The 16547-nt window shown below is 41.0% G+C and overlaps 1 protein-coding gene across 4 annotated transcripts; it reads right to left on the bottom strand.

Moving 5' to 3' along the window:
• Positions 1-20: 20 nt before the first annotated feature.
• Positions 21-16338, bottom strand: LOC115121062 (probable mitochondrial glutathione transporter SLC25A39). 4 transcript variants are annotated; one of them, XM_065010374.1, is made up of 12 exons: positions 16194-16338; positions 12070-12175; positions 9306-9365; positions 8649-8699; positions 3533-3642; positions 3287-3354; positions 2965-3089; positions 2596-2769; positions 2293-2402; positions 1487-1568; positions 1285-1365; positions 21-1169 (listed from the first exon to the last, which is right to left on the bottom strand). In XM_065010374.1, the coding sequence occupies exons 2-12, from the start codon at positions 12164-12166 to the stop codon at positions 1051-1053; spliced, it is 1077 nt and encodes a 358-aa protein (XP_064866446.1). In that variant the 5' UTR covers positions 12167-12175; positions 16194-16338; the 3' UTR covers positions 21-1050. The 4 variants fall into 4 exon arrangements, with proteins under 4 accessions (XP_064866446.1, XP_064866445.1, XP_064866444.1 ...); XM_065010373.1 differs by lacking the exon at positions 16194-16338 and adding an exon at positions 15315-15580; XM_065010372.1 differs by lacking the exon at positions 16194-16338 and adding an exon at positions 15145-15301.
• Positions 16339-16547: the final 209 nt, after the last annotated feature.

Genomic DNA, 16547 nt, shown 5'->3' with positions numbered 1-16547 from the left:
CTAATAGATAAGGCAAAAGCTCTTGTGATTGGTGCAACACCTTCTTTATTTTACAACTGTCCATCTCAACTTGTTCTCAACTAGCCTACCTGGTTAAATAAAGGTGAAAAATAATAATTTTAAAACAGTAAAACCAGTCAGAGCATATAAAACATTCTATACATCCATGTAAAGTACACAAGAAATAATAAACACACAAATTGAAGATCAAGGCAACAACTCAGTTCAGTCCAGTAGCCTAGTTAGTAGAACTCCAGATCTTTCTGAAATGCTGAAAAAAAATCTAATGAACGTTCTTCAAAAAAACTATATTGACTCAGCCCAGGTCTGAAATGGATCAACAGAAAACCTGCACACATTCAATCATGTAAAAATGTAAATAAAAAGTATGTCAACCCCTTTTAGATAGCATAGTCAATTTGCCAGCTGTTTTGTCTGAAGTATTTCATTTGATTGAATAACATGTACCAAATTAACTCATAAAACCCAGTTCTCATCCTAGGGGAATGAGCCATGGTAACCCACCTACATGGTATTTATTCCCATCACAAAAATGGACATTGAATAGTAGGCTACCATTGGTCAGATGACAAATCAATATGAGAGAATGCTACATTAAGAATATCCACTCATCTCAGCTCAGCCATGCATTTGGTCTGGGCTAGTAGTTGAAGGGAAGGTCTTGATTGAATGGATTACTTTGCATGCAGTTTTTTTAGGGTTGTTGTTAGAAGTGTTCTCCCAGGTATGAACAGCAGGGGGCTGTACTAGCAAAGATGAACACTTTTAGCGTGCAAGGAAAGCATGCTAATGTCTGAATAAGCCTTAGGTCACAGGGCCGTTACCCCACAGTTCTGAATTTAACTAATGGACACATTCATGGATACACTTATGACAGTATTCACAGTTGTAGGAGTAGCCTCCCTGTGGGCCAATAGAAAGGGCTAGAAAACAGACAAAAAAGCCTGTGCATTGGCTGCTGCTAATAGTCTCTTCCCATTCTGCCACAGAAGAAGGTAGCCAACCCTGCTTCTCCACACACACAGCCCCTCAGCAGGCCTGTTGCTCCCGGTCAAGGTTCATCTTCTGGAAGAAGATCTTCCCAAACTCATAGGTGCTGATCATGACAGCACAGGCTGGGGCAACTTTGATCACCCTGGGTAGGAAACCTGAGGGGGATAAAGAGACACAATTTACCTGATTTAGTCCTTCATTCAGACTGCTTACTCTACCAGCACTTCAGGCATTGCAAATATATACCTTTTATATATCCTTTGGACTTACCTGCAAAGAGCCCCCTGTATCCCGATTCAGCCCAAATTCCCCTCATGATATGCCATGTGGATGTGGGATTCTTCACAGGGACTAAGAGGAAGGGGAGAAAGACAGAGATTTAGTGGGCAATCCTACGTTCTATCAGAGAGGATAAAATACGATTTCAGACGTGAATGACCATATGAGTACATAAGACCATGTAATTACACACCTCCCAGTGTCTCCATCTCTCCCAGTTGGATCTGTCTTCGTGTCTTCACCACGTCAAAAGGTAGAGTCATGATGGCAGCAACCTGGGACAGAAGACAATAGACACACTCTCTATAAGCAATACCCAGTGAAATCAACAGCAATACCCAGTGAAATCAACATAACTTACCCCCTGATCTATTGATCAGCAGTACGTTATGTAACTAGACAGGTGAAACACTAAAAACAGGCTTTAACCAGGGGGTCCACCAGGGGGTCAATTATCAACAGTCTAATGGTTGTCACAATGACACAGCAATTCTCTATTTTTTTCTGGTGTCAACTCAACCCTTATAATAACTCATGAGAGGACTGTCGAACTGCCATGATTTGACAGGGAACTTCCTGTTTTACTACAGATCTAGGCTAAGTAAGTGTGTCCACGTATCTCACACATGAGAGAATCTCTCTAAACAAACATAGGCCTGTTTTCAGCAGGGAGAGGCATTTGATCTTATTTATCATGGCCTCTTTCTGTCATAAATACAAATAACATCTGTGTTACAACTGGCTTTCCTTTCCTGGTGAGAGATAGCACACTGAACTCTTCTCCATGTTTGTCAATGATCTACCTATAATAAAACACACCTCTGCCTCACTTACAGTAAACTGAAAAGAATAGGAGCGGGGAAAAAATAATTTGACTATTTAGCTGTATACACCTTGCAATGTACAAACCATCCATCATCTTCTTCATGAAATCTAATAGAAGACATCTGCTTAACATACATTGTAAATTCCCAGTAGTGGTATTAATGAGATACTCACAGCTCCAGAGATGGCCCCTGCTGTGAAGCTGATGGAGAAGGTGGCCTGAGACACATTGTACTGATCACACAGCTGGGCCTTCACCAGCTCATAGTTGAACCAGTACAGGGCTGCACACACAGAAAAACAGTCAGGTTGAAAAGTCACTGAGAAACATTATCACACCGAAGATAGTATTTATTATTCACCCACACAGGCGGTCTTCATTATGTAACCCCCAACTACTATCAACCAGTCCAACTAAGCCCTAGCAGTGACACATAAATGGTTAGTGACATTACGTCCATGGAGGTGAAGTCTCACCTGAGAAGGGGACGTCTCGTAGGACGGTGGGTCCCCAACCCCTCCACAGGGACAGCCAGCCATCCTGGGCAACACTAGAGCGGATACACACCCTCAGCTCGCTGTAGGTCAGCTTCCGGGACTGCATCTTGGTACGCACCAGCTCTAATGGGCTGATCACACTCACTGCTCCCACTGGAGAACACACAGACACGGGGGAGTCAACGGAAGAGGGGCAGCAACAAACACATTACAGAAGGGAACAATGTAATAATGCCATTATTATATATCTACATTCTTAGTGTGGTGTGCGACAACTGAACTGTATCATAATCAAGACTTAATCAAATTCAAGACATTGTGAACCCCCATCCCATGTAGTCCACTTACGTCTAGCGAGACCCCCAGCCACCAGGGGGATGTAGTTGCCTTGGAACCCCATGCCGTAGCGCAGTAAGTCTCTGAGCTGGTCATAGCAGGTGAAGTAGATGACCGTGGCAGGCACCGCCATCACCCTGTACACAAACAGCAAGAAACTGTCAATCTCAAAGCTCTGCAAGCTGTTACATGATTAGGTGCAAAACAACACACTGAAATTGAAACCATGAAGTCATAGTTCTGAGTTTTTCTCTTTTATACGATCAAGGACTGATCGCTCTTGTTACCGTTCTTTATTACAAATACATGTACTTGAAATACTCCAGTGACTCACAGTGTGGGAGGCAGCCCGCTCCACAGAGACCTGACCCCCTCGTTGCGCGTGATCTTCACAAAAGCATCCTGAGAAAAACAAACACCACACCGTGTTTGTCCTTGGGAACTGTGGAGTTCCCAAAAAATACAAACATTTTGGACTTCAAAAGACAGGTCGTTCCCCATCCAGTGTTTTAACGATGTCAAACCAGGTGATGTTGTGCTGTGTTGGTGGGAGTGAATAAGAGGGTTCTGAGTCTCTTACCAGGGTGCCACTGAAGTGGGTTGGTGTTTTGTACCAGCTGGTGCAGCTGGCCCCATACTGACACACATAGATGTGATCCATCAGGCCATTACAATACAGGAAGCACTTCCCTGAGACACAAAACACAAGAACAGGGTCACCAAAACAACCATACTGGTTAATATGTTACTGTATGAGACATGATGCTCTACTTCTATCTATAGATAGGTAAATATGAACCTACTGGGAGTAATGCCAAACGTTGGCGTCTCTGTAGGGCACGCATTCATGTGTAATTACAGTATGTCCAATTGATACATCTATAGCTTCTAGTTCTATGTCAAATGAATGGATATTCAATAGTTCTGTAAAATAATGACATTGGTAAAAAAAATAATACTTTAACAGTTTGTTTTTCAGTCAATAGTTGAACTTATATTGATGTGAGGGTGTCCATGACAGAGGTTAGATAAGCTATTAATAACAGAGGTTATGGCAATGACCGGTCAGACAGACACTGGGGACGATAACACCAAGGCTGCTCTAGCCAAGGCCTGCTCTGGACTACTAGTGTTAGCCTTATTTTAGGTGTTGGCAATCCAAGGCAAAGTATTTGAGGAGAAATCTATAAACAAACAAACGAGCTCCTCTAGTAATAGAAAATTACATAGTAAAATAAGTGTTATACAGTATAACCTGTGAACTACTTGTTTGTTTCTTTGAGATTCATAAACACAAGTACCACAAGGCACAATTTGATACCCGGTAGCTATGAATCATGTTGAAATCTTTCAAGTACCAGAAAGCACTCATTGTTACCACATCATTTCCTTGTGAAGTTCAATATGCTAATACTAACTAGCTGGTTACAATATCTGGGCAAATTTCCCTTAGTTTTCTTTATAAAATGTTCAGAGTGAGTTATGGTGTAGCTGAGTGGAGAGATAGAGAGAGAGCGCCAAGGCTGTAGCCCATATAATCATTCAGCTGAGAGTATGAGGGTGCACTGAGGAAGAGTATGAAGTTATATATATATATATATATATATATATATATATATATATATATATATATATATGTGTGTATGTGTATATATATATATATATATGTGTGTATGTGTATATATATATATATATATATATATATATATATATATATATATATATATATGTGTGTATGTATATATATATATATATATATATATATATATATATATATATATGTGTGTATGTATATATATATATATATATACACATATATAGACATTAGAGGTCGACCGATTATGATTTTTCAACACCGTTACCGATTGGAGGACCCAAAAAAGCCGATAACAATTAATCGGCCGATTAAAAAAAAAAATGTATTTGTAATACTGACAATTACAACAATACTGAATGAACACTTAATTTAACTTAATATAATACATCAATAAAATCAATTTAGCCTCAAATAAATAAAACGTTACATTTGGTTTAAATAATGCAAAAACAAAGAGTGTTGGAGAAGTAAAAGTGCAATATGTGCCATGTAAAAAAGCTAACGTTTGAGTTCCTTGCTCAGAACATGAGAACATATGAAAGTTGGTGGTTCCTTTTAACATGAGACTTCAATATTCCAAGGTAAGAGGTTTTAGGTTGTAGTTAATATAGTATTTATAGGACTAGTTCTCTGTATACCATTTGTATTGCATATACCTTTGACTATTGGATGTTCTTATAGGCACTTTAGTATTGCCAGTGTAACAGTATTAAAATGTTCCATCAGTTTATGTTCCACATTATACTGTCATTATACAACATTATCTTCACCAGATCCCTCTCAGCACTGCCTGGACTATGCAAAAATGCAAATGCTTTCCATTTGAGTTATATTAGGTTTTATTTTCATCGTCCCTCTCCTCGCCCCTGTTAACTCGAAATGACACAACGACAAGGTTCCAGTTTAATAAAGTTTACTATGCCGTATGAACACCCTCAAAGGTCGCCATTACACTCAAGGCTAGGTCCATCAACTACCAGACTTCCTGCGCATGCTCACTCTTGACTGAGAGATAGCCCCGTAATAACAGAAATATTGGGATACTTAAAACATGAACATGAACAGCCCCTACCTGGGCTCGAACCAGGAACACATCGACAACAGCCACCCTTGAAGTAGTGTTACCCATCGCTCCACAAAAGCCGCGGCCCTTGCAGAGCAAGGGGAATAACTACTCCAAGTCTCAGAGCGAGTGACGTTTGAAATGCTATTAGCTCGCACCCCGCTCACATCGGTTACACCAACCATTAGGCTGATAAGCTTGAAGTCATAAACAGCGCTGTGCTTGCGAAGAGCTGCTGGCAAAACGCACGAAAGTGCTGTTTGAATGAATGCTTACGAGCCTGCTGCTGCCTACCATCGCTCAGTCAGACTGCTCTATCAAATATCAAATCATAGACTTAATTATAACATAATAACACACAGAAATACGAGCCTTTGGTCACTAATATGGTCGAATCTGGAAACTATCATTTCGAAAACAAAACGTTTATTATTTCAGTGAAATACGGAACCATTTGGTATTTTATCTAACGGGTGGCATCCCAAAGTCTAAATATTCTTGTTACATTGTACAACCTTCAATGTTATGTCATAATTACGTAAAATTCTGGCAAATTAGTTCGCAATGAGCCTGACTCTGCGTGCAATGAACGCAAGAGAAGTGACACAATTTCACCTGGTTAATATTGCCTGCTAACTTGGATTTCTTTTAGCTAAATATGCAGGTTTAAAAATATATACTTCTATGTATTGATTTTAAGAAAGGCATTGATGTTTATGGTTAGGTACAGTCGTGCAACGATTGTGCTTTTTTCGCAAATGTCCTTTTGTTAAATAATCCCCCAGCGGTGCACCGATTATACATCCCCCAGCGTTGCACCGATTATACATCCCCCAGCGGTGCATCGATTATACATCCCCCAGCGGTGCATCGATTATACATCCCCCAGCGGTGCATCGATTATACAGCCCCCAGCGGTGCATCGATTATACATCCCCCAGCGCTGCACCGATTATACATCCCCCAGCGGTGCATCGATTATACAACCCCCAGCGTTGCATCGATTATACAACCCCCAGCGTTGCATCGATTATACAACCCCCAGCGTTGCATCGATTATACAACCCCCAGCGTTGCATCGATTATACATCCCCCAGCGGTGCATCGATTATACATCCCCCAGCGGTGCATCGATTATACATCCCCCAGCGGTGCATCGATTTCCGATTGTTATGAAAACTTGAAATTGGTCCGATTAATCCGTCAACCTCTAATAGACAGAGGGTAGAGGTCGACCGATTAATCGGAATGGCCGATTATATACAGCCGATTTCAAGTTTTCATAACAATCAGAAATCGGTATTTTTGGGCGCCGATTTCCGATTGTAATTTTATTTTATACCTTTTATTTAACTAGGCAAGTCAGTTAAGAACACATTCTTATTTTCAATGACTGCCTAGGAACTGTGGGTTAACTGCCTTGTTCAGGGGCAGAACGACTGATTATTACCTTGTCAGCTCAGGGGTTCCAATTTTGCAACCGCACAGTTAACTAGTCCAACGCTCTAACAATTACACTCCACGAGTAGCCTGCTTGTTACGCGAATGCAGTAGAAGCCAAGGTAAATTGCTAGCTAGCATTAAACTTATCTTATAAAAACAATCAATCATAATCACTAGTTATAACTACTAATCCAGTTTAGCAGGCAATATTAACCAGGTGAAATTGTGTCATTTCTCTTGCATTCATTGCACGCAGAGTCAGGGTATATGCAACAGTTTGGGCTGCCTGGCTCATTGCGAACGAATTTGCCAGAATTTTACGTAAGTATGACATACATTGAAGGTTGTGCAATGTAACAAGAATATTTAGACTTAGGGATGCCACCCGTTAGATAAAATACCAAACGGTTCCGTATTTCACTGAAATAATAAACGTTTTGTTTTCGAAATGATAGTTTACGGATTCGATCATATTAATGACTAAAGGCTCGTATTTCTGTGTGTTATTATGTTATAATTAAGTCTGATTTATAGAGCAGTCTGACTGAGCAGCAGCAGGCCCGTAATCATTCATTCAAACAGCACTTTCGTGCGTTTTGCCAGCAGCTCTTCGCAAGCACAGCGCTGTTTATGACTTCAAGCCTATCAGCCTAATGGCTGGTGTAACCAATGTGAAATGGCTAGCTAGTTAGCTGGGTGTGCGCTAATACTGTTTCAAACGTCACTCGCTTTTAGATTTGGAGTAGTTATTCCCCTTGCGCTGCAAGGGCCGCGGCTTTTGTGGAGTGATGTGTAACGATGCTTCGAGTGTGGCTGTTGTCGATGTGTTCCTGGTTCGAGCCCAGGACCGAGGAGGGGGACGGAAGCTATACTGTTACACTGGCAATACTATAGTGCCTATAAGAACATCCAATAGTCAAAGGTATATGAAATACAAATGGTATAGAGAGAAATAGTCCTATAAATACTATATTAACTACAACCTAAAACCTCTTACCTTGGAATATTGAAGTCTTGTGTTAAAAGGAACCACCAACTTTCATATGTTCTCATGTTCTGAGCAAGGAACTTAAACGTTAGCTTTTTTACATGGCACATATTACTTTCTTCTCCAACACTCTTTGTTTTTGCATTATTTAAACCAAATTGAAGATGTTTCATTATTTATTTGAGGCTAAATTGATTTTATTGATGTTTTATATTAAGTTAAAATAAGTGTTAATTCAGTATTGTTGTAATTGTCATTATTACAAATAAAAAAACATATATATATATATATATATATATATATTTTAAATTTTTTAAAATTAAATCGGCCGATTAATCGGTATCTGCGGTTTTGGTCCGCCAATAATCGGTATCGGCGTTGAAAAATCATAATCGGTCGACCTCTAATAGAGGGTACATATAATTGCCAAAGATTTCAAAATCAATTTACTCAGACTATGGTTAAAGCGCATTTGTTTTGTTTTCCCAGGAAACCCAGTTTGTTAGTAGGTCATATTGGCAGAGCAGTGCCAGATAGGCACATGTAGTCAGTCAGACTGGGCAAAGTCTGGGCATGCAGCGAGCGGCGCCGGCGGGTTTACTCACATTTGGAGGGGCGGATTACACCACTCCATGAAGCAGAGTCAGCAGCTAAAGCTATGAAACGAAGCAAAGAGAGAGATAGAAACACAGCGATGGAGAGAATGAAAGAGCACAAGACACACAAAATAAGCATTTGAGCAGAGAAAAGCTAAAGCATGTCTCACATTCCACTAAATGTAGCCCGACATGGCTGCCGAAGGTCAACATTGCCGACATAAGGACTTCTAAACCCCCTTTACTTCAACCCCTCTTCTATTATTTAGGTTTAGGGAGCAGATGGGCAAGAGGCTGAATGTAGTCTCTCACAGGGAAAGTGATGACAGTGCAGTTGAGTTTATTTATTTAATTTATCATTTTTAATTTAACTAGAAAAGTCAGTGAAGAACAAATTCTTATTTATAATGACGGCCTATGAACAGTGGGTTAACTGCCTTGTTCAGGGGCAGAACAACAGATTTATACCACGTCAGCTCGGGATTCAATCTAGCAACCTTTCGGTTACTGGCCCAATGTGCTAACCACTAGGCTACCTGCCTCCCCAGTTTTCAGGGGTGGGGAGTGGGGACATAAACATCTAATACTTAGACTATACCCGCAATGGTAAGAGGCAATAAGCAGACTCATCGTATAAGCAGTGAATGTTATCTGTTAGTGTTCTACCTTGATAGAATGGTGTTTGCTGGGCCTGCAGCCTTATCTTCACAACGTCCAGTGGTGTGACTGTGAAAGAGAGACAGATTAAATTATACTGATCTATTAACACCCATCATGGGTCTTGTCAATGAGGAACATCTGCATACATGAGTGTGAGCGTATGTTTGTGTGAGGTGCAGGTATTGGTGTGGCCATCACAAAGCCCTGACCTGAATCCTATAGAAAATGTGTGGGCAGAACAGGAAAAAGCGTGTGTGAGCAAGGAAGCCTACAAACCTGACAGTTACACCAGCTCTGTCAGGAAGAATGGGCCAAAATTCACCCAAAGTATTGTGGGAAGCTTGTGGAAGGCTACCCAAAACAATTGACCCAAGTTAAACAATTTAAAGGCAATGCTACCAAATACTAATTGAGTGTATGTAAACCTTCTGACACACTGGCAATGTGATGAAAGAAATACAATCTGAAATAAATCACTCAACTATTATTCTGACATTTCACATTCTTAAAATAAAGTGGTGATCCTAACTGACCTAAGACAGAGAATTTTTACTAGTATTAAATGTCAGGAATTGTGAAAAACTGAGTTTAAATGTATTTGGCTAAGGTGTATGTAAACTTCCGACATCAACTGTATATATACAGTGGGGCAAAACAAGTATTTAGTCAGCCACCAATTGTGCAAGTTCTCCCACTTAAAAAGATGAGAGAGGCCTGTAATTTTCATCATAGCTACACTATGACAGACAAAATGAGAAAAAAAATCCAGAAAATCACATTGTAGGATTTTTTATGAATTTATTTGCATATTATGGTGGAAAATAAGTATTTGGTCAATAACAAAAGTTTCTCAACACATTGTTATATACCCTTTGTTGGCAATGACAGAGGTCAAATGTTTTCTGTAAGTCTTCACAAGGTTTTCACACACTGTTGCTGGTATTTTGGCCCATTCCTCCATGCAGATCTCCTCTAGAGCAGTGATGTTTTGGGGCTGTTGCTGGGCAACACAGACTTTCAACTCCCTTCAAAGATTTTCTATGGGGTTGAGATCTGGAGACTGGCTAGGCCACTCCAGGACCTTGAAATGCTTCTTACGAAGCCCCTCCTTCGTTGCCTGGGCGGTGTGTTTGGGATCACTGTCATGCTGAAAGACCCAGCCACGTTTCATCTTCAATGCCCTTGCTGATGGAATGAGGTTTTCACTCAAAATCTCACGATACATGGCCCCATTCATTCTTTCCTTTACACGGATCAGTCATCCTGGTCCCTTTGCAGAAACAGCCCCAAAGCATGATGTTTCCACCCCCATGCTTCACAATAGGTATGGTGTTCTTTGGATGCAACTCAGCATTCTTTGTCCTCCAAACATGACGAGTTGAGTTTTTACCAAAAAGTTATATTTTGGTTTCATCTGACCATATGACATTCTCCCAATCTTCTTCTGGATCATCCAAATACTCTCTAGCAAACTTCAGACGGGCCTGGACATGTACTGGCTTAAGCAGGGGGACACGTCTGGCACTGCAGGATTTGAGTCCCTGGCGGCGTAGTGTGTTACTGATGGTAGGCTTTGTTACTTTGGTCCCAGCTCTCTGCAGGTCATTCACTAGGTTCCCCCATGTGGTTCTGTGATTTTTGCTCACCGTTCTTGTGATTATTTTTGACCCCACGGGGTGAGATCTTGCGTGGAGCCCCAGATCGAGGGAGGTTATCAGTGGTCTTGTATGTCTTCCATTTCCTAATAATTGCTCCCACAGTTGATTTCTTCAAACCAAGCTGCTTACCTATTACAGATTCAGTCTTCCCAGCCTGGTGCAGGTCTACAATTTTGTTTCTGGTGTCCTTTGACAGCTCTTTGGTCTTGGCCATAGTGGAGTTTGGAGTGTGACTGTTTGAGGTTGTGGACAGGTGTCTTTTATACTGATAACAAGTTCAGACAGGTGCCATAAATACAGGTAACGAGTGGAGGACAGAGGAGCCACTTAAAGAAGAAGTTACAGGTCTGTGAGAGCCAGAAATCTTTCTTGTTTGTAGGTGACCAAATACTTATTTTCCACCATAATTTGCAAATAAATTCATTAAAAATCCTACAATGTGATTTTCTGGATTTCTTTCTCTCTCATTTTGTCTGTCATAGTTGAAGTGTACCTATGATGAAAATTACAGGCCTCTCATCTTTTTAAGTGGGAGAACATGCACAATTGGTGGCTGACTAAATACTGTTTTGCCCCACTGTATATATAAGTTTGATAATTATATAGACCTGATCATCTGTTGAATAAATTGACCAACACCGACTAGTTCAAGTATACCCAATTTGTCATTTATTGATTTTAACACATCGGTTTTGTCCTTTACCATTCCCGGTGGTGAAAATATTCAATTGTCTGTCTGTAGAAGAGTCACGTTTTCGTTTTGAAGTAGGTTCCCCTGTCTTACTCTCTGCCATGTTTGGGTGTTGCTTGTTTTCATCATATTTGTTGATACATTTCTCTAGTCTTATGATTTGTTTTGTGTGGTTATCCAGATTGAAGGTGCTAATATTCCCCATCAGATTGTGTAGTGATAATATTTAGTCTAACTTACTGATTTTGAATATTACGTTTTTATCTTGAGGTGGTCTACATAGCTGTGTTCATTCCACCATCTTGGTGTTTGCAATCTGTGCTTTTACTGATTCCCCTAAATTTCCCCAGGTAGGTTTATTTATTTATTGGCAGAGAGGACATGTTTGTTGTTGTGCCCCTCTATTGGACATTGATCTTACCGAACACTGATGTGAGCAGCGCCCCAGTGCCAGAGGCCAGCATCTGCTGCACTGGAGTGATCCCAGCTGAGGGGGTAACAACAGGCCGCTCCCCCATCCTGACCACCTGAGACAGACAGGGAGACAGAAAACATCAACTTTAACCACACTACTCAAATGTCAGTGTCATAGTGTTACTTTAGTTCTCTTCTAATGAGAGGCTAGTTAGTGCTTGACAGATTCCATTATATGTGAAATAAACAAGGCTGTTGGGGAGTGCCTCTGCTTTGAGATAGGCTATACTCTGTCAAACTGTGCCTGATTACTGAGACAAAATACAGAATGTCCTCAGGGCAAGACGGCCAGCCTGGTCACTGCCTGGACAACAGCATGACTATTGTAAAGCTTGAGCTTAGCCTAATCCTAGGCTCCTGCATATTATCCAAGCGTGTGTCTTAGTGGTCCTTGAATAGCCAACAGCCACTACTAGTCCAAATGACAAACAGCTTGTTATTCAGAAGTCTATTTCTAAGTGATAGTGACTAGACGTACAGTAGCCTCGTTCATGTGGGATAGGAGGGGTTATAATAGAGCGCTTGACACACTAAGATAAGGTATCTGTTGTGTGCACGTCTCCCCTCTCCTAGCTACTACACCCAGTTTTCAAACCCCACACACTCCCACAACACCACACCGATACAATAGCACGTCTGGTAACTTAAAAACTACTATCCACAGAAGATTGACTAAGCCCACATTCAATACAGACAGCGGGGGGTATTAGAACCTGACGAATTGAAAATGGGTGATAACAAATGGCAAATTGAAATGGATGATATCAAACGTGTTTACTAAGATACATTAATAATTGGCAGATTATGAATGAAAGAGTCTAGAAAGCAACAAGAGAGAACATCTACCTCTCTCTTTACAGTACCACTAACATAGGGCTAATTGTTTCTAGAGGAGATGTATAAACATTTCTAGCCCAGTTCTTGATCAGAGGGAGCCATCTCAAGCATATGATCAAATGTGTTGCTGAGAGGCTCTTGCTGCCAAGGGATTTTTTAAATTTATTTTACCTTTATTTAACTAGACAAGTCAGTTAAGAACAAATTCTTATTTTCAATGACGGTCTAGGAACAGTGGGTTAACTGCCTTGTTCAGGGGCAGAACGACAGATTTTTACCTTGTCAGCTTGGGGATTTGATCTTGCAACCTTTTGGTTACTAGTCTGCTAAATGACTTAAATGTAAATGTAAATGTAGTCCAATGGTCTAACCACTAGGAATGCCTGACAGCTTGAAATACATTTTGGACACTACAGTGAAAATGGTTAACTTTGTTAAAGCAAGGCCCCTGAACTCATGTATTTTCTGCAATAGGCAATGACTTGGGCAGAGACCACGTAACGCTTTTATAACGTAACGCTTTTATAACATACAGAAGTGCGCTGGTTATGAAGGGGCAAAGTATTGACAATTCTTTTTAAATTGAGAGATAAGCTTAAAGTTCTTCACTGAGCATAATTTTCACTTATCTGACCGCTTGCATGATGATGAGTTTCTCACACGACTGGCCTATCTGGGTGATGTTTTTTCTCGCCAGAATGATCTGAATCTAGGATTACAGGGACTCTGCAACTATATTCAAAGTGCTGGACAAAATTGATGCTATGATTAAGAAGTTGGAGCTCTTCTCTGTCTTGATTAACAAGGACAACACACAGGTCTTTCCATCATTGTATGATTTTTTTGTGTGCAAATTAACTCAAGCTTACGGACAATGTCAAATGGAATATAGCGAAGCACCTGAGTGAGTTGGGTGCGCAATTATGCAGGTACTTTCCCAAAACAGATGATACAAACAACTGAATTCGTTATCCCTTTCATGCCCTGCCTCCAGTCCACTTATCAATATCTGAACAAGAGAGCCTCATCGAAATTTCTGGATTGGGCTGTGCTCAGAGTATCCTACCTTGGCAAATCGCGCTGTTAAAAGACACTGATTCCCTTTGCAACCACGTACTTGAGAATGTGAGAGTGGATTCTCAGCCCTCACCAGCATGAAAACTAAATACAGGCACAGACTGTGTGTGGAAAATTATTTAAGACAGACTCTCTCCAATACAACCCAACATTGCAGAATTATGTGCATCCTTTCAAGCACAACCTTCTCATTAACCTGTGATGAGTTAGTCAAAATTTTCAATGATCAATTAAGGTTTTATATGTAATATGGTTAAATAAAGAGATATATATTATTATTTGTGCTTTGGTCCTATAAGAGCTCTTTGTCACTTCCCACAAACCGGGTTGTGACAAAAACTCACACTCATTCTTATGTTTAATAAATGTATCGTATAGTGTGTGTGTGTGGCAGTTTTACAATGATGGCAAAAAACAACATTGTAGAGTGCACTGACCCTGGTGCTAGAGGGGGTACAGCTGGAGGTTGAACGTTTGAAGGGGTACGGGACTATAACAAGTTTGGGAACCACTGTGCTAACCACTGTTCAATCTCTCACTCACAGAGCAATGGCTAATTTAGTCTTTACATTTCCACCCTGTTGGGATTATGCACATAACAGATTGGAAAATGCACCTCAAAAAATGTAAGTGCCTGAGTTTGATCAACATGTTTTTCTGAAAGCTAAGTAACTGTAATATTGCACTGTACTGCATCTCATGTTTGCACTACACCCACATCTACAAAGATACTTTGTGACATCTCCACCCAGTCAACAAATCTGACTTTGTAGCCTTGTTGGCGTGGTGATATAATGATGATGAAGGACTAACACACGGACATTTTGTCGTGCTGGAAAAAAACAAAAACATGTTGTCGTGCTCCTTTCTCAATTATAAAACGCTCACAAAACATTTGTTGTAGAACCTACCTAGGTAGCTAACGTTACATGAGCGACCATGCATGTACAGTAGAGTAGCTAATCTAATGGCAAAACAGGAACACATGCCAGCCCTCCCCAATTCAAGATGCTTGATAGCTAAGGCTAGCTGGCTGGCTAACAGACACTAGCTAGCTGACTAAATATCGCAAAACAGAAGATAAAACATGCCAAAGCTTGATACTCGCCTCTAGTTTATAGCGTAGCTATAACGGGTATCTATCTGCGTTGTGAATTTGATGGGATTTCATGGCATGTTGCCTGTTTCCCTAAGTGTTGAATGGACATGCTGTCCACAACCGTGAGCTGCTGTTAGCTAACTTGACAAAGCTATCGAGCTAGGAACAAGTAAACCAACCCGATTCGTCTGCCGTGACAAGACACGCCTTCCATTAGTCTGACCACGGTTCTTGCTTGGTTATTCTTCTTCCCTTGCAAAAATAAATTGAACTATATTTTAAGACATTTAAATACTCTGCCAACAAAAAAGCTGTTAGAATTATAAATGTGCGTCCTCCCCTCCCTGACTTGCCTCTTTACTTGAAATAAATGCCTCCCCTTCGTATCTCTATTACACTGTTCCTGCCATCTCTGCACCATCACTGTCCATATCAGGCGTGTTGCCTCTGCCTTGCTCATTGAAACTACAACATCCCCACTACTAAGTGCTTGTTTAGCCAGTACATTAACTGCCTCGTTCCCCTCCACCCCCACATGGGCTGGGACCCAAGTAAATCTTATCTGTATACCCATCTGTCTAATCTTGCAATGGGTTTTTAGACCCTCATTAAACATGGCCTTGTCTGCTATGTGACCTAAAGGACTGGAGACTCATCAACACTGCACATGAATCAGAGCAAATAACTACTCTGTCTGGCTTGACTTCCTCCACCCACTGCAAGGCCAACAGTATGGCTATCAATTTTGCCTTATATACAGCCAGATAATCTGTAATATGTTTCTTGACTGCCACCCCACAGTCCTGCACCGCAAAGGCTGACCCAGTACGTCCTGAACCATCTGTGTAAACGGCCATATAATCCTGATACACAGTATCCAGACATCTCTTAAACAAATCAGATGGATCAACACCCTCCTTATCTTTCTGTAGTCTCATCGGCACTTCTAGATCAACTACTGGAGGCCGGAGTAGCCATTGTGGATTTACAGGAATAGCTACCGTCAGACTGAGCTCCCTTCATTACAGTCCCATCTCCTTCGCCTGGCTATTACCCACCTAAAGCTTGTGTTCTGTCTTCGCTCATGTTCCCAGCATGCCTGTAAAATCCCTTTGCAGGATGCGACACCCCATGTCCCTGTAGGTTGACCCAATAATTAATTGCCAACTGCTGTCTCCTAATCTACAATGTCATATCCCCCATCTACACCTGTAGCGCAGCCACTGGTGAGGTCCGAAACGCCCCACTACATTATCTGAGTCCTTGCCCTTGCTTGTTTCTCCTCCATCCTATCTGTTATTATTGGGTTGTCCCAATGACAGTATTTATATTTGTCCTTTGAACTACTGCACCTTCTAGCGGAGAAGCTTTTCTAGTACCTGTCAGTGGCGCGTGTGTGGTAGATTGACACC

This window comes from Oncorhynchus nerka, linkage group LG26 (assembly GCF_034236695.1).
Source record: "Oncorhynchus nerka isolate Pitt River linkage group LG26, Oner_Uvic_2.0, whole genome shotgun sequence".
Classification (NCBI taxonomy): domain Eukaryota; kingdom Metazoa; phylum Chordata; class Actinopteri; order Salmoniformes; family Salmonidae; genus Oncorhynchus; species Oncorhynchus nerka.
The sequence above is the reverse complement of the archived record's forward strand: the minus strand, read 5'-3'. Positions and strand labels throughout refer to the sequence as shown.